Source organism: Leptopilina heterotoma, unplaced genomic scaffold, assembly GCF_015476425.1.
Source record: "Leptopilina heterotoma isolate Lh14 unplaced genomic scaffold, ASM1547642v1 Lhet_78, whole genome shotgun sequence".
NCBI classification, from domain to species: Eukaryota; Metazoa; Arthropoda; class Insecta; order Hymenoptera; family Figitidae; genus Leptopilina; species Leptopilina heterotoma.
Genome location: NW_025111179.1, coordinates 259,504 through 279,146, shown reverse-complemented (window position 1 = coordinate 279,146; position 19,643 = coordinate 259,504). Strand labels below are relative to the sequence as shown.

Here is a 19,643-nt window from a genome sequence, read left to right as displayed (position 1 = left end):
ATATCAATGGCTGTTAATTTTATACACTTTTAGGTATGAACAAAGTGAAATTACACGAGTATTTTTCAAATCACCGTGACAGTGTAAAATATCACCGGAGATGACTTCAACTTTAAATATTATTTTCACATTAATAATGAATATTTATTAATAAAGTGCTAATACAAATTTCTTCAATAAATTGTCCTCTTTCAATTTTTCTATTTTACTTTGTCTTTTTTTAATGTTTTACAGTTTTTATTTACTTTTCACCGTAAAATCACCGTTTAGTCGGTGACAATACAGTGATCTCAATCCGCAAGGGAGGCAAAATTACTAAAATCCTAGTCAATTTGACTAGGATTTGCAGAGTTGTTTTTGTCAGGCTTGAATTTGTTGAATCAACCTAGCGATCCTAACCATAATGATTAGGAATCCTTATTACTTTTACTAGGTTAAGATTAACTATAGAGTCATAGTTAATAATACCATCGAGATTTTTTTCGGTGTATAATAAATAAATTAAATTGTTTATTATATTTTAATTACTACATATTTAATTATTATAATTTAATTTATTTTTTTAATTTTTTAATAATTTAAAAAATAATTTTCAAAACCTATTTAATATTATAGAATTTAAAGGACCTCCAGGAATTCAAGGACAAAAAGGAGAAAAGGTATAGTTATTAAGATTTGTACAAGTTTTTGGAATTTTTTTTTAATAAATTTATATTTTAATTTTTTAAAAATTTTTAACAATGTTACCACAATGATTATGTATAATTATATTTATGTATATTAAGAGGTTACATGGGTCAAAACGTCCAAAAAGTGTATATTTTTAAAAATAATTTTTAAATATTTTTCAACAAAAATTTTATAACTTATTACTTATTTTTAGTGTACTTTTAGATATCAATGTGTTCGAATAAAAAAATGTATTTATTTTGTGGAAAAAAGTTATTAAAAAACATACATTATCTGGACATTTTGACCAATGTAAACCCCTATTAAAGTTTATTAAACTTTTTTCTTCCTTTGTAGGGTAATCCAGGTCCTGAGGGCCCGGTGGGTCCATTCGGGATTACAGGAGCACAAGGACCCAAAGGGGATATTGGAATTCAGGTAAAAGACACTATAAAATTTGCCACCCTCCATAAAAGAAAAGAAAAATTTATTTTTCTGTCCATTTAATTTTTGTTAGAGTTAAGATTTTCTTTTCTTTTTCTTAATTTTCAAAAAAATTTATTTTTAAGGGTCCAATTGGTCCCCCAGGCCCACCCTGTCCTCTTTGTCACTCGGACGGACAATTTACTTTGTTGGAGAAAAACTCGTTCGATTCTTTAGATGATTCTCACATAAATAAAAAAAGCATGAAAAAAGCATTTACAGACGTTAATAATAAATTTGAAACCTTCCCTATGGACGCTCATTATGGTCTGGTAAGTGATACTTTAAAAAAATGACTCTTTAAAACGATTTATTTTTTAAATAATAATATAATAATTTTTTTATTTAAAATGTTGTTTAATAACATTAATTATTTTAATAATAAAGTTATTGACAATATCGATCACCCCGAGTAATGTTAAGAAAAAATATAACAATTTATATTCTTTTATTTTAAAAAACATAAAATAATAAAAAAAAATAAAATTATTATTTTCATAAATAATACAATTTTAATTAAATTCCTCGAATAATGTAATTATTCTTAAATTTAAATTGTCTTAACAAATGTAATAATCGGTTTTTTAAAAATTAATTTTCTAAGAAAAACAAAAATTTTTTTATTAACTTTTATTTATTATTTAAAAATTAATTTTTAGAAATTTCGTATCACATTTGTTCTAATTAGTTAAAATTTTAACTAATTTAAATTTAGAGAAAAAGTTTTGTGATAATATTATTGCAAACAAAATTTTTAAATTGCGGATGTGAAATTTTTTCAACGAATTTAATTAAAATTGTATTCAAAACAATGCAATTATTGTTTTAAAGAATTGTATTAAAAAGTTGTTTTTATTTCAATTATTGTTAGAAATAGAAAGAATTTAAACGCGAAATAATCAGAGACTTGAAAAAAATTATTTTTAATAAAAAATTTCAAAATTCCCGGTCAAGATAAAAATTCACTGCGTCATTTCCCGGTTGTCCGGTACTTTATAATAATAATTTGTAATAAAAATAATTAATAAGAAATTTATTATATTATAAAATTATGGAAGAAAAAATTTATTTAATATATTAATAAGTTAGTTACTGAAAAATTTAATTAATTAATTGTAAGGTTCTAATGTATGAGAAAAATGGAAATCAATTTAGAAGGGAGAAAGAGGACTGGAAGGACCCATAGGACAACCAGGAGCTGCTGGTAAAAGTGGACTTCCTGGCCCCCCGGGGAGAGATGGACCGCAGGGTCCACCAGGATTAGTTGAAAATTTCATGAACGTAGAATTAGTTGAAAGCATCTGTTTGCGAATTTTTTCAGGTAAAAATATGAATATTTATAAACTTTGAAAATTTCCCATTTTTATAAATTTATATTAAACATACAATAATATTAGCGTATTTAACCAGAAACTTCAATAACGATAAAAATTCATTTGTTTACAATTAAATTTTACAAAATTTCAATTATTCGTAAATTCTTCAATTACATACATATTAGAAAATAAAAATTTCAAATAATATAAAAAAAATTCGCAATTAAACATTCTGAAAAAAATTAATTCCACAGAATTGTTAGTTAAAAACATAAAAAATTTAGATTTTCAAATATTTTAATTTGAAACCTTTTCAAAATGCAATTATTTCTAAAAATTCACCCTGTAATGCTTTTAAAATTTAATTATTATGTGAAAGTTTTACTAAAATTTATTTTTAAATAAGTTTTTATTAGAAAATTCTACTAGAATTCAATTATTTAAATACAAAAAAACAATTTATTGAATAATTGCATGTTTCTTAAAATTGAATTCTCCTAAAGAATTTTATCAATAAATTTTTAAATAATTTAATTCTTTTGATGAATTTTAATAAAATTTTTAAGAATAATTATACATTTTTCAAGGAATTTGATTAAAATTGTATTATTTATGAATATAATTAAATTCCTAAAAAGAATTTTATTATTTATAAAAATAATTGAATTATTTGGAAGAAATCTATAAAAAAATTGTAAATAATTGAATTCTTGTGAAATTCTTATTATTTTATGGAAATAATTAAATGTTTGCGTTGAATTTTATTAAAAATTTTTTAAATAATTGAATTCTTTTGGAAAATTTGATCAAAATAGCAAATATTAAACATTATTGAATTAAGGAAAATTTTTGAAAATAATTGATATTTTGTCCTAGAATTTTACTAAAATTTGTGAAAGTAATTGAATTTCGAAGAAAAATTTTATTATTTCTAAAAATAATTGAAATTATGACGAGAACTTTTTAATTATAAAAATAATTTACTTAGAAGAATTTTAGTTACAAATTCTTGGAAATAATAATTGAATTAAAATGATGAAAATAATTTTGTAGGAGTTAAACTTAATATTTTTTCTCCAAATCTTTTTACGGTCCCATAATGAAACTTACAGGTCATATATTATATATAGAAGACAATATTTTGGGCTTCATTTGGTATAAAAATAAAAAAATTAAAAACCCCATATTTTCGTAATAGCGATTTTTATTTTCCAAATTCTTCAACAATAATGCAAAAATTTTTTTTCTTAATTCTAATAATATTTATTATAAAATATTATCAATCATTTTCGATTTTGAAAATTTAAATCGGATTTAAATTTTAATCGGATTATTAGAACAGAAGTTACAGATTTTTTAAACAAATGGTACCAAAAAATTCAAAGTCTTGAATATCCGCTATTTTTTATTTTTTTTTCATAAAAAATTTAAAGGGGTTTTTTCATCACCTAATGAGCGTATATAAATAGAATATATGTTAAAATTTTAAACTCGTTTTAGTAGATAATAATATAATAATAAACAAGTTGTAAATCCAGATGTTCATTACATGAACATTTTGCTTCCTCTTTACGATCAGCAAAAAAATTTGCTTCCTCGTGAAGGAAGCATTAACGATAAATATATTTCATTTTTAAATAATTTTTAATACAATTTAACATTTATAAAATTAATAATGAAAATAAATCTTTTAAAATTTCGATGTATTTAAAAGAAAATATTCTTTATTATGCCTCATTTAATTTTGCACATTTTAGAGAAAATATCAGAATTAACGGAATTAATGCAAACATCCCAGAATTTTGTGGAAAATCGACCAAGAAGACGAGGTCCTCCTGGTCACCCTGGACCACCAGGTGAGAATATTTTTCTTTTCTTTCCAGGCAAATGAAATTCTTTATGGACGCATATGCTTTTCATAAGTATTTTAGTCTAAATTTACAAACTTTATCAATATGAAAAGATTCTGAACACGAAGCACGCTTTAGGTCTTTTTGACCATATTCACTTTTTAAAACTCTTCCATTTATTTAAACTTCTCATTAGATCGAGATAAACAATTATTTTAATAATTTCTAAATATTTGTAGGATAAGTTTCAACTTTCAACATTTGAAAAATTTCATTATAATCTCTTATTATATTAAGTTGAAGAACGACCGACCGACCGACCGACCGACCGACCCTAGCCGTATATATATGTATATCTTTTAAAAATAATATTAACACAAATGTATACATATTCACAATGTCACGCATGCGCAGTAGTGTTCTGTCAATGTTACGCATGCGCAGTAGTGTTCTGTCAATGTTACGCATGCGCAGTAGTGTTCTGTCAATGTTACGCATGCGCAGTAGTGTTCTGTCAATGTTACGCATGCGCAGTAGTGTTCTGTCAATGTTACGCATGCGCAGTAGTGTTCTGTCAATGTCACACATGCGCAGTAGTGTTCTGTCAATGTTACGCATGCGCAGTAGTGTTCTGTCAATATTACACATGCGCAGTAGTGTTCTGTCAATATTAGGCATGCGCAGTAGTGTTCTGTCAATATTACGCATGCGCAGTAGTGTTCTGTCAATATTACGCATGCGCAGTAGTGTTCTTTAAATATCAGGCATGCGCAGTAGTGTTCTATGAATATCAGGCATGCGCAGTAGTGTTCTATCAATGTCAGGCATGCGCACTATTGTTCTATGAATGTCAGGCATGCGCAGTAGTGTTCTATCAATGTGAGGAATGCGCAGTAGTGTTCTATGAATATCAGGCATGCGCAGTAGTGTTCTATGAATATCAAGCATGCGCGCATAACACCCACACATGTATACTCACACATATACACTAATCACATGTACATGTATACTCACACATGTTCATAAATTACATACACATGTATACTGCTCATATGCAGATATAAACTCCTACATATACACAAATCACATATATGTATAGATTTAATAAACGATTGATAATATAAATTGTTGAATTTTTTAAGGTTCGTTGATGCACGTAGTGTCTGTTGAAATTTTTTTAAATATACGTAAATACCTCACTCGCTAATGCTGCGCTGTCTGTGTTGTAATGGAACTTATTTATTTACTTGTGTATTTACTTATTTATTTCAGGGTTGCCACAAGACATCGATTTTAAAATTCCATGACTTTTCCAGGTTTTCCAGACCATTTCTTAAAAAATTCCAAACCAGAAATAAAATTGTTTTGGTATGTTTTTAGCTAATTACGACAAAAAGTATAAAATCCTTTAAGTAAATTGTTAACAAAATAAGTTATTAATTTTTAATTTCATTATTAACAAAAAATTAAGTTAAAATTTGTAAGGTTATTTGAGATACGCTCCGAAGAAAGATGAGGAGCAAATCTTTTTAAATTTAAAAATTTAGTTAAGTTTAGAATTTTTCACAATTATTAAACCAGTATTTTAAAAAGCATTTTAATAACATTTTATGAAACTGAAGTTACCTACGTTTATTCAATGACAATTTTTTCTTTGCTAATTATTTATTTTAATGTTAGAAGCCTTTTAAAAAATTTTAAAAGATCGAAGTCGGGGAAATTATTAATTTTGATTTTTTACACAGATTTTCGAAAAATCCATATATTATTTAAGCTGTCATCTGTTGAAATGATATTCCGTTATTCGGTTTGATCTCAGTAGTCTAAAGAATAATTTTATTTGAAAAAAGAAAGGTAAAATTTCTAAAAAAAACTAAAATTTTGTAAGTTTGACATTTTTTGACAGCTGTCAACTGTCAAAAAGACATGTTGCCACTTAGTTTGATCTCAATTGTCTAGAAAATACTTAAACTTATTTAAATGAATGTAAAATAATTAAATAAAATACTTAAATACTCCTTGTCAAAAGTTTGACAGCATTTTTGACAGCTGTCACCTGTCAAAACTTATTTTTGGCTACATATTCGGTTTTAGCACATCCTAAACTGTAAATATGCAGAGTTGTAAACAAAAAAATCAATAAAAACAAAAGTTAGAATATAAAGTCTGAATAAATGCACTAAACCTATGTTAAACCCCATTTAAACTTTAACCCTCTACAGGCACGGGTTAATATTAATTAAATGAGCTCTTCTTTCGCGTAGCTCATTTTTATCACATTTGGAAGCGAATTAGGGGGTGGAATGAAAGAAATTCAAAATTTCGCAAATTAACGACCACTCTAATGTAGGTCTTGTTCAATGAACAGACAACTTTTTTTTTGTGTGCCTGTGATTGTAATCATGCCTAAATTAAAAAAATTTAACATTTTTAGGTATAAAATAATTTTTTAATAAACATTAATAAAAATTTAGTTTTCTAAACATTATTCAAAAGTAGACGAAAGAACAAAGTTTTGTCCTCTTGATGTAATTTTTCTAAATTCAATAGATTAAGTTATAGATAATTAAAAATAAGTATACTTAGATTTCTTTGAATAATTTTTTAACACAATTAAATTTTTCAAATATGTCTACAATAGAAACCTTTTTGAATAGTTGAAATTGTGCAAAATTTAATTGAAAATAATTAATTTATTTCAAGTATTTTGTTACAATTTTTTGAAGAATTTTAATTGCAAATTTTGAAAATAATTGAATTACCAAAAATTAAAAAAAAATTTTTAAAGGTAAATTAGGATATAAGAATTATTTTAAGAAATTCAATTATTTTCGAAAAATAACATTATAATATTTTTAAAAACTAATATTATTAGAATTTTTTTATAGTAATTTTTTAAGATTTAATTATCTTCGAATAATGTAAATAAACATTTATGAAAATTTACTTCAATAAGACGAGCGAACATGACAGCTTGGTTATCAAAACAAAAAGAAAATCGTTTTTTGTTCGTTTCTCGGATCGTGTTGCTCGAATGAAACACTACTGTAAGTGTAATTTTCAACTGACTTTTAGTAAAATTATTTGTTTGACAGAAATTTACAATATTAATAAATAAATCACAATAAAATAATAATCAGTGAAGAATGACTGATATTTTAGTACTTTTCAACTGATTTTCAGTAAAATTCCACTGATTATGAATCCAAAGTCACTTTTTAAAAATACAAAATGGCGAATCCAGGATAGCGGACGAAAATGAAAGGTTTAGTAAGAGAATACGTAAAAATAACATTTCGTATAATGTACAATGACATTTTTTGTAAATGTCACTTCATAATTTTTGTCTTATTACACAATGATTTTAAATAAAATAATTTATATTTTTATAAATATTAATAATTTTTTACATTTTCTAACCACTATAAGGTTTTAATTTTGTAAATGTTCAAATTCTGGTTTAGAAAGAAAAATTTATATTATTATACAACTATATTGTCTAGACTTGCAAAAACCCAAAGTCTAGACTTTGTTGTAACAATATTGTTACAATATATATTGTAACAATATTGGTGACGGTGACATGCGTAAGAATAGTGCAGTAAAAATTTCAAAAAAACACCCTGATCATTACCTACAGAAAATCCTATTAGTAAGAAAAGAATGGACGTATCTTCGCTCTTTTCTTACTAATTATTCAGAGAATCAGGCTAACATTCAAAATCTAACCTTCTAAGTTTAGTTATTTCAAAAAAATTATTTTATTGATGCAAATAAATGTTTATTTTAATTAAAAACTATGCATTATTTAATCAAGTAATTTTTATAATTGATTTAAAGCAATATTTATTAAATTAAATTATTCTATTTAATTGACTTAAGTAATTTGTATTTGGTTCAAATAACTATTTAATAGATACCATAAATTAAAATATTTATGTCCAGTAAATATTTACTTAGTTCAAATAAAAAAAAAAAAATAAGTAAGAACTAATAAGTTTAAATACAACCGAACGAGCGTTAGCGAGTGAGGTATATGTTGCTAGTTTTATTTAAATCTCAAAAAATACTGAAAGACAATAAATTTTCATTTTAAAAATTGATTAATTTTTCGAGAAAGAAAACAAATCGATTTCATTTTTCGTCCTCTTTAATAAATTATGTCTTAAAATTAAGAATTACATTGGACATTTTCTTGCATTATTTTAACAAAATTTGCTTTTATGATAATTAGAAATGTTCGCTTTTTCATAGGAATATCCAAAATAATACCTAAGAAACTATTTTTTCAATTAAATAAAAAATTTATTACTGATTTTTTTTTGAACATGAGATTTTTGACCCAAGAGAAATTAATTTAAAATTAGTTTACAATAATTTAAATAATTATTAGATAATTAAATAATTTAAAATTCAGTTAAAATGAATAATGATGTCACTTTCCAATTGTTTATTTATTTATTTTATTTGCCAATTATTAAACTGACATTGACAAATTGGGGATTCAAAATGTATTTGTCCAAGGGCACTATTTTCACATACTGCGCGTCTCAGCGTGTCACAACTTGTCTCAACCTGCAGTCGTCGCCGTTATTTTTTGACTTCATGAAAGTGTTATTGTTGATGCTGATGTATGTTTAGATGCTAAATTGTTTAGAAAAAAAATTACATAAAAAAACTGGACTTTTTTAGTATTTTTAAAAAAAGAAGGGGTTTAATATCATTTTTTGAAAATTCTGACCACGCCATTCAAAAGAGCGACCATTTATTTAGGATTGTTGACAAATATTTTCTTAACAGTAATAACAATAACAGTTTAATTAGTCAAGCTTAGGACTAAAAAAATTCGTAGGATATACAAAAAAAATTGTTAAATGGTTGATAATTATATATTACCAACAACGGAATAAAAAGATTTCTAATATTGAAGTCAAAAGTATAAAAAGTGCAGATATAAACAATAACTTCTTAAAAAATCTGTAAATCTTTTATTCATATATATATGAATATATCATGTACACATATATAAATTAACTATTCTTTATAAATTAGAGAGTTCGCGAAACTTGCCAAGTTCGATTTAGTGAAGGGGATGAACCCTTTGTTTCTCAGTGCCAGAGAGTTTCAGACTTATAATAACTAAGGGGGCTTGACTTGTCCTTTTGCAATTCTTAAGACCCCAACATTAAATAAACTCTGTCTCACTCTAATTCTCATGTACAATATTATTTGATATTGATTGTCTTTATATTAAATATGACTTTTCTGATACATTTAATGTGGATGTTATGTTTTTATATACTGACTCGCATAATGTGGGTAATAAGTACATATTTTATAATATATAATACAGAAGATATACAAAATATCTTTTATAAATTTTACATAGTTCTAAGAGAATAATGTAAAAATACATTTATGCTCTATAAAGATATAAAGTATATAAGGTATTCATTATCCAGAAATATTAAATGAGGAATTCTCCAATATTACGCGCAAGGTTTCCACATTCTTATTTTATATAAATGTTTGTGGTAAGGCTGCTACAAATTCTGAAACTTTTTTTGAAATTACTATACTTTTAATACATTTGAATCGTTATTTCTGTATTTTTCTTAAAATATATACTTCAAAATTCAATAAATAGGGTATTTAGGCACAAGTAATGAGACAAAAACAGAAGGGTAATATGAGAACTTATTTTTCAGGCAATCCTGGTTTACAGGGCGAACCAGGACCAATGGGTCCTCCTGGCTTAGAGGGTTTTACTGGATCGCCTGGTTTAGACGGCCAGAGGGGTGAGAAAGGAGAAAAAGGGGATAAAGGAATTTCAATACAAGGTCCAATTGGTCTTCAAGGACCTTCAGGTAAAAATACAAGAAAACAATTTTAATTTCTATTTAAAAAATATCTCAAACTTTTTCACATGTATTCATAACTCATAATCTTTGGGGTCGAACTTTGGGTTTTTTGAGGTTATCTCAAAATGATTAAAATAGAATCAGGGCTCGAACTAAATAGATATAGGTCCGTAAATTCCGTAAGGGTCCGTAAAAATTGCTTCAAGTCCATAAAAGTCCATTTTTTTTAAAGAACGGTCCTTAAAGTCCGTAGGTAATTTGAAAGAAAAAGGACAAAAAGTTCGTAAGTTGTACGATATCATTTTGGAGAATTTTAGAAAAATTACAAATGATTGTAGAAATTTAATTATTTTCAAAAGTAATAAAATTCTTTGCAGAAATTCAATTATGTTTCAAAAAGTTTATAAAATTCTTTGCAAGAATTCAATTATTTTTAGAAATAATAAAACTTTTCTTCGAAATTCAATTATTTTCACAAATTTTAATAAAATTCTTGGACAAAATTTCAATTATTTTCAAAAATTTTCCTTAATTCAATGATTTTTAATATTTGCTATTTTCATCAAATTTTCCAAAAGAATTCAATTATTTAAAAATTTGTAATAAAATTCAATGCAAACATTTAATTATTTCCATAAATTAAGAAAAATTTCACAGGAATTCAATTAATTACAAATTTTTTTTATAGATTTCTTCTTTAAATAATTCAATTGTTTTCATAAATAATAAAATTCTTTTTAGGAATTTAATTATTTTCATAAATAACAAAATTTTAATTAAATTCATCGAAAAATGTAATTATTCTTAAAAATTTTATTAAAATTCGTCAAAAGAATTGAATCATTTTAAAATTTATTGATAAAAAAATTGGCACTTTAGGAGAATTCAATTTTAAGAAACTTGCAATTATTCAATAAATTGTTTTTTGTATTTAAATAATTTAATTCTAGTAGAATTTTTTAATAAAAATTTATTTAAAAATAAATTTTAGTAAAACTTTCACATAATAATTAAATTTTAAAAGCATTACAGGGTGAATTTTTAGAAATGATTGCATTTTGAAAAGGTTTCAAATTAAAATATTTGAAAATCAAAATTTTTTATGTTTTTAACTAACAATTCTGTGGAATTAATTTTTTCAGAATGTTTAATTGCGGATTTTTTTTATATTATTTGAAATTTTTATTTTCTAATATATATGTAATTGAAGAATTGACGAATAATTGAAACTTTATAAAATTTAATTGTAAAGAAATGAATTTGAAAATACTCAAAAAACTTTTTCAAAACTTATTAAAAATTAAGTATATTTTAACTAAATATTTTTCACTTCTTTTCATTAAAAGACTAAAATTTTGTTAAATATGTTTTGTCAAATTGAAATTATGCAAATTTTTGTTCTTTACTTCTATAAACAAAATTAGAAAATAATTGTTAAACAACTGTGATTAAAAAATAAAAAATTTATTTATTTTCCACTATTTTCTTTTTGAATCACAATTTTTTAAAGAAAATTATTATTTTGTTTTAGAAAAAGAAGAAAAATAATTGCACAATTCCTATTTTTAATCTAATTTTTGTAACAGGATTTTCCACAGGAATTAAGATATTCAAAAATTTCAAATTCAAACCTTTTTTAAATTAAACAACTTTTAAAAGTATTGTTATAAAACATGAAGATATCGATTGCTTCGGGTCGAAGACTCGGAGTGATCGATTTCTTCATGTTTTATAATAAATTAAAGATAACCAAGTAATAAAATCATTATTTTATATTATATAAGAATATTGTTACTATGTTACTTCATCAAAATTATTTTCATCATCTTAATTTAATTATTATTTTCTAGAATACATTTCCCTTAAGGGGGGAAACCACATTAAAACGCTGTTTTTTAGCGTATAAAACATTTCCACCATGTTTCACATATATTTAAGTGTAACTCATATTTTTTTTAAGCGTTTATATCAAAAATCTTTCAAATTGGGAGCTATTACATATAGAGCTGCTCCGCCGGAGTTCATAACTGCCGTGCAGTCCTGAGCTCACAAATTTTGTCCGAAAGCAAAAAATCAAGTTTATTCACATTTTATAAATATTTTATTATTAAGTGAACCAACTTTTAAGTGAAAATATTGAAAATTGAAAAAATGACACTACTTTGAAAAAAATATTCGATTTTTTGCCTACTTTTTTGCAACTTTTTTATTTAAAAAAAGGTACTAAAATTTTTTTTCTTTTCAAGTTTGGTTCACTTAACAATAAATTTAATAACGAACAATTTCCAATTTTTCATTTTAAAAACGGTCAATAACTTTTTGAGCTACACTGCACGGCAATTTCAAAAATCCTGTTTTGAGAAAAACGCATATTTGAAAAAAAGTATCAAAAAATTGATATTTATACAAAAGAATTTTTTTAAAGTGCTTACACTTTAATCGGCTATTCCAGCACTATACATATCCCTTTATCTGCTTCATAAGTAGCATGAAAGTCTAATAATTCCTCTTTTCGTCCCTTTCTGCTCTCCTTAGTCTCAAAAGTGCTACGCCTATTATACTAATCTACGGTAACTTGGAGCGCGCTCCGTTCATCACCAGTACAGCGAGGACGTCGAATTTTGCTCTTAAAACTTTTGCAGCCTATTTTTGAACACCTTAACTAACAATTTATGCAAAAAAGAAAAAATCGACTTTTTAAGACGTCTAATGTGGTTTCCCCCCTTAAATTTTTACTGAATATTTTCCTAAAAATTTTTCTTAACATTTTCTTTAAATTTTTCCACTATTTTTCGTATAATTTTCCTTAAACTTTTCAATTATTTTTTCCTAATATTTTCTTTAAACTTTTTTTATTTTTACTTCCTCACGAGGAAGCTTTGCATTCGTGGCAATTTTCAATTTTTTCAAAAGAAGGTTATATATGGACTCATTTTCATTTAGAACAAATGTATATTCAATTCTCAGCAAATGTCCAGATGTATGTGTATGTATGTGTGTGTATGTATGTGTGTGTATGTCTCAAAAAAATTGTGTACAAATTATCTCAGACAAATTTTGATGGATTGTCCTGAAATTTTGCAGGTTTATTGCAGTCATTAATACCTAAAGTCTGACACAAGGGTTTTCGAAAATATCTACAAATTTTTTTTTATACAATTTTTTTAAAATTCAGAAAATTTTTTTTTTTATTTTTTAAAATAATTTTTTTATTTGTTAATATTTTTATTAATTATTCTCAAAATTACATTTATGACAAGAAAACGAATCGATTGATGGAGGCGCATGAAAAGTCTCCAATTTTTATTTTCCATATCTTTATTTTATCGAAATTCTTTTTATCTAATATAAGAATTAAATGTCCAAGTTGTGAAATGTAAACAAACCAAAAGGTTACTAAACCAACACTAAAATTGCAATTTTGAGACAGCCAATTCTCCTACAAAAAATAACACTTTTACACTTTCTTTACGAAAATGGAAAATTACAGTATCAAAGTTTCCAATAAAATTGTTTTTGACTATGAGCAATAAAAAGCAATTAGTAAAATAACTAATTAAAATGACCTGTAAAACAGCATTTTTGACGCGTCGCGAAAAATAAACTGTTTGAGTATATCAACTGCACGGATGATGAAGAAGTTATATGTCAGCGATTGGACCTTCAACATGTGGAAGGGTAAATTTTTCCCTTTCCTCCTTGAAATTACAAGAGAAATGGGTAAAAACTTCTTCATCGTCCGTGCGGTTGATAAAGTCAAACAGTTTAATTTTTCGCGACGTGAACTCTGTTGCTCGCTGCGCGTGCGCAGACCGTACCAAGGTCGCAATGACATCATCATGCAAAAAGGCACATTTTGTTTTTGACTAAAACTCAGTGGTTTTCTCATTTTTTCAGTTATTCAAAGTTTAGTAACCAAATTCGATACTTTAGTTCGCCATTTCCATAAAGAAAATGTGAATTTATATTTATTTACGCTAATGGGAACGCGAAAAAATGCCAAAATAGTTATTTTCGTAACAAGGGCGCAAAATAGGTGATTTTGCCAAAGTCGTAATCACCTTTGCGCCCATGATGCGAACATAATTTTTTGTCCTAACTGCATGGAAAGTATGGCATTGAGGGCACGCACGATTAAACGCTCATATAAGTTAAAAATTAAGCTCTATATAAACATTATATCGAATGAAGTCTATAATGATAGAAGTTTTAAAATAGAAATAAAAAACAATGTATTCTGGAAACATAGTATTTATTTAGAACGTAGTAATTAATAATTGAACAAAACTGAAACAAGAACTTTTAAAATTGACAATTTTGATAAACGAAATGGGAACAAAACCAAATGTCTCATTATTTTTTTTAGAGAAAATAAAAAAAAATTGCAAATTTTTATAGACAAAATAAAACAAGTTGAAAATGTTTGCAGTTCTATAGTCAACATAAAAAGAAAGTCAAAAATGTCGCATTTTAATGAAGAAAATCGAATAATTAACAAGCGGGCGCAAAATACTTTTCCGCCCGCTGACGTCATACAAGCGGGCGCAAAATACTTTTCCGCCCGCTTCCCCCACTCCCGGGCGTAATGTGTTACTTTGCGCCCGCCTTAAGTGCCCGAAATGACATACTTTCCGTGCAGGTACGACAAAAATGATATTTTTGGACACTTTGAAACTCTAATTTTCCATTATTGTAGAGAAAGTGTAAAAATGTTAATTTTTGTAAGAGAAATGGCTGTTCCAAAAGTGCGATTTTTGTGTTTGGTTTGTTTACCTTTTGGTTTGTTTACATTTCACACCTTGGACTTACCCTTAATCGAAAGAATAATTGTCAAAAACATTTTTTTTTTTGAATGACTAATCAACAGAATGTGAGACGCCTGCTTATTCCCGAAATCTTTTTTGACCGAATAGTTATTTAATATAAAACTACTTAACTTAAAATTCACATAATATGCACATTATTTTACATAAATTTCATTGTAGACGAAAACCATTTAACATAAATATCATTTGCCATAAAATTCATTAAACAGAAATATTATGTTACATAAAACTCAGATAACTTAATTCCCATTTGACGTAAAACTTATGTAACATAAATTTCTATTGACATAAAAATCATTTAACATAAATTTCTTTTGACATAAAATTCATTTAACATAAATTTTATTTGTTATAAAATTCATTTGACATCAATTTCATTTGGCATAAATGTCATTTAACGTAATTCTCATTTGACATAAATATCATTAGACATAAAATTAGCTTGACATAAATTTCATTTGACGTGAATATCATTTAACATAATTATTGTTTAACGTAAAATTAAATTTATATAAATTTCAATTAGCACAAATTGCATTTAACATAATTCTCATTTGGCATAAAATTTAGATGACATAAATTTCATTTGGTATAAATCCCATTTAACATAATTTTCATTTGACATAAAGTTCACTTGATATACATTTCATTTGACGGATAACTCATTACACAAAATTCTCATTTGACATAAAATTCAGTTGTCATAGATTTTATTTTACGTATAGATCATTTCACATGGAAATATAGACGCGAATTTCAAAATTGGCGAATCACAATGTAGTTGATAATATCTAATTGGTTACTTTTAAAATTCGCGCCGATATTGTTATGTAAAATGTAATTTGTGTAAACTGATTTTTATGTCAAATGAGAATGTTGTTGAATGACTTTTATGACAAATGAGAATTGTGTTAAATGTCTTTTATGTCAAATGAACTTTATGTCAAATGAAAATTATGTTAAATGGGATTTATACCAAATGAAATTTATGTCAAGTAAATTTTATGCCAAATGAGAATTATATTAAATGGACTTTATGCTAAATGAAATTTATATAAATTTAATTTTACGTTAAATAATAATTATGTTAAATGATATTCACGTCAAATGAAATTTATGTCAAGCTAATTTTATGTCTAATGATATTTATGTCAAATGAGAATTACGTTGAATGACACGTATGCCAAATGAAATTGATGTCAAATGAATTTTATAACAAATAAAATTTACATTAAATGAATTTTATGTCAAAAGAAATTTATGTTAAATGATTTTTATGTCTCTCTCTCTCTCTCTCTCTCTCTCTCTCTCTCTCTCTCTCTCTCTCTCTCTCTCTCTCTCTCTCTCTCTCTCTCTCTCTCTCTCTCTCTCTCTCTCTCTCTCTCTCTCTCTCTCTCTCTCTCTCTCTCTCTCTCTCCTCTCTCTCTCTCTCTCTCTCTCTCTCTCTCTCTCTCTCTCTCTCTCTCTCTCTCTCTCTCTCTCTCTCTCTCTCTCTCTCTCTCTCTCTCTCTCTCTCTCTCTCTCTCTTCTCTCTTCTCTCTCTCTCTCTCTCTCTCGCCTCTCTCTCTCTCTCTCTCTCTCTCTCTCTCTCTCTCTCTCTCTCTCTCTCTCTCTCTCTCTCTCTCTCTCTCTCTCTCTCTCTCTCTCTCTCTCTCTCTCTCTCTCTCTCTCTCTCTCTCTCTCTCTCTCTCTCTCTCTCTCTCTCTCGTGTTTTCAACGAAAATTAAAATTGGAAAATTTCTAAATTCTATTATTTTTAGAATTGCTAATTTTAGTTTAAAAAGGCAGAAAGACGTTAGAATTGTTGCTAGTAATTGATTTAGAGAAGAATTTTAGTTAAAAACACGAAAAAAATTTAATTTTGGAAAAGTTACAAATTAGTTATTGCAGAAATTCAATTATTTTCAAAGTAATAATATTCATCACAAAAATTAAATATTGTTCAAAAATAATAAAATTCTTCTTAGGGATTCAATTATTTTTAAAAATAATAAAACTCATCGTAGAATTTCAATTACTTTTAACACAATATTTAATCCAATTTCTCGAAAAATGAAATTGTCCTTAAAAAGTTTATTAAAATTCGTTTTTAATCAAAATTGATTTAAAAATGAATTAATTAAAATTTTAGATAATAATTAAATATTAAAAGCAATTAAGCGTGAATTTTTATAAATAATTGAATTTTGAAATTAATTTTTTGAAAAAATTTAATTGAATTTTTTGCTATATTATTTAAAGTTTTTAATTTGTAATTGTATATGTTTATTTGGAGAATTTACGAATAATTGAAATTTCTTAAAAGTGAATATTGTAAACCAATGAATTTGAAAATTGCCAAAGAACTTTTTCGAAAATTATTAAAAATAATTGATTTAATGAAGAATTTTTAGTTACAAATTCTTGGAAATAATAATTGAATTGAAATGATGAAAAATAATTTTGAAGGAGTTATAGTAATAAATAATATTCTTATAATATAAAATAATGATTTTATCACTGAGTTATCTTTAATTATATTATAAAACATGAAGTTTTATAATTATGAAAAAATTTAATTTATAGTTTTAAGTATAAAGTGTTCTCTTATTTGACTCGGACCCGTTATATTTTTTTCAGTACAGTAGAACCTCGGTTATCCGAGCCTCGATTATCCGAGATTCCGGATTATCCGAGGCACTAAACATGCTCGGATAATGTGGAATAACTCGGATAAAACGGATCGAGCGACTAAATTTGGAAAATAAATTTTACAAAACCACTATTTGTGATCATTGCATTTAAAATTTCGTCCATTTTTGTCATTTAATATTATTCTAACACTTTAAACACATGAAAAATAATTTAAAATTTTGAAATTTTCATTGGTTCCGTGTTATCCGAGTTTTCGATTATCCGAGGTACCTCTTCCCCACATTACCTCGGATAATCGAGGTTCTACTGTAGTTGGCCCGTAATGTCCGTATTTTTAAATACTTTCACTGGTTCGAGCCGTGTAGAATTCAAATTCTTATTTCCTTTTGTAGGAAATCCAGGCCTTAATGGCAAGCCAGGACCAACTGGAAGAGTTGGTGATCAAGGGGAGCCTGGAAGACCAGGTAAAGCATCAATGCAATCTTGACATGAAAAATTGCTGCAAAATTACGAGAACGAATTGCTATCTGATTGCAAATTGTGTTAAATAAAATAGAAAATGAAAAAAAAATTTAATAAAAAGTCAAATTTTGTTATCCTTCCAGGTCAACCGGGTTCACATGGACAGCCAGGAATAATGGGTCCCCCTGGATTTTGTGAATTTTGCAATTATCCAAACGTTCAATTCAGTTACAATAAAAAGGGACCGTAAATATTTGTATTTTTACAAAGTGTTATACAAAAATTTATCTTGAAATTTATAATTTCAAAACATTTGTATTTGAATTGCTTTTATTTATAAACTAGCTGTCGTACCCGTCTTCGACGGGTTTTAGTTTCTACTAATATATTTGAAGAGGTGTCTACCAATCGGGAATTTAATTTGACTGGAAAAAACTAATAATTAGTTACTATTAACTATTTCATCAGGAAAATATTACACAGGAGAAAAAAGTCTGAATCCATTTACACCTTAAATTCAGCCCATGTATTTCACATAAGTCTGTCCTTGTTTAATGGAGCTGACTTCGTTTACACCTTAAATTCAGCCTCGAAAACAGGCTGAAAGTAAAACTTTTTTTAGTGTGTACTATTTGAATCAGTAAATGACTTTTTCTATCAAATACTATTTTTTAACTAATCCAGATTTACAGAACAGTATTTGTCAATTTGCAGTACTTTCTGCGTTTCTATAGTATTTCAATTAATGTATTAAAAATTAATCCTACTTTTCCACCAAGTAGGCCCTTATGTTAGTTCTGAAAATTTAAAAATTCTTATTATTATAAAGAATTTGTTACTCAATTATATATACATCAAAAAAACTGAACTCAAAATAAACTGGGAAAGTGACTCATTTCGAACATTGAATCATTTTGAACTGCAACAAAATTGAACTCAGATATTGATCCACTATTGATTTTTAAAACTCTATCTTTATATGGGACGCATGATTATTCCCCAGATGTCATTTTTCCGAAATGTCATTTTACCGAACTGCACTTTTGCGAATAATGATTTTTTTTCTTTATGAAAATGGTGAACTGGCGTATTGTATTTTGTTACTACGCCTTGCATAGCTGAGAAAAATTAGAAAACCACTGAGTTTTAGTCAAAAGCGTCAAAAGCAAAATGTGCCTTTTTGCATGGTGATGTCATTGCGACCTTGGTACGGTCTGCGCACGCGCAGCGAGCAACAGAGTTCACGTCGCGAAAAATTAAACTGTTTGACTATATCAACCGCACGGACGATGAAGAAGTTTTTACCCTTTCTCTTGTAATTTCAAGGAGGAAAGGGAAAAATTTACCCTTCCACATGTTGAAGGTCCAATCGCTGACATGGAACTTCTTCATCATCCGTGCGGTTGATATACTCAAACAGTTTATTTTTCGCGACGTGAACTCTGCTGCTCTCTGCGCAAGCGCAGACCGTACCAAGGTCGCAATGACATCACCATGCAAAAAGGCACATTTTGTTTTTGACTAAAACTCAGTGGTTTTCTC

At 26.4% G+C, this 19,643-nt stretch overlaps 1 protein-coding gene across 1 annotated transcript in view; it reads left to right on the top strand.

Annotated features, from left to right (window-relative positions):
* The window catches only part of LOC122510927 (collagen alpha-1(XII) chain-like), a 38,437-nt gene extending 19,990 nt beyond the window's left edge, over positions 1-18,447 (top strand). Inside the window, exons 2-9 of the mRNA XM_043625891.1 lie at positions 616-659; positions 1,027-1,107; positions 1,239-1,424; positions 2,308-2,473; positions 4,226-4,324; positions 10,027-10,185; positions 18,032-18,103; positions 18,245-18,447. Coding sequence (XP_043481826.1) covers positions 1,356-1,424; positions 2,308-2,473; positions 4,226-4,324; positions 10,027-10,185; positions 18,032-18,103; positions 18,245-18,351 — 672 coding nt within the window. The 5' untranslated portion in view covers positions 616-659; positions 1,027-1,107; positions 1,239-1,355 and the 3' untranslated portion in view covers positions 18,352-18,447. The remainder of the gene's footprint in view (positions 1-615; positions 660-1,026; positions 1,108-1,238; positions 1,425-2,307; positions 2,474-4,225; positions 4,325-10,026; positions 10,186-18,031; positions 18,104-18,244) is intronic.
* The last annotated feature ends 1,196 nt before the right edge of the window (positions 18,448-19,643 follow it).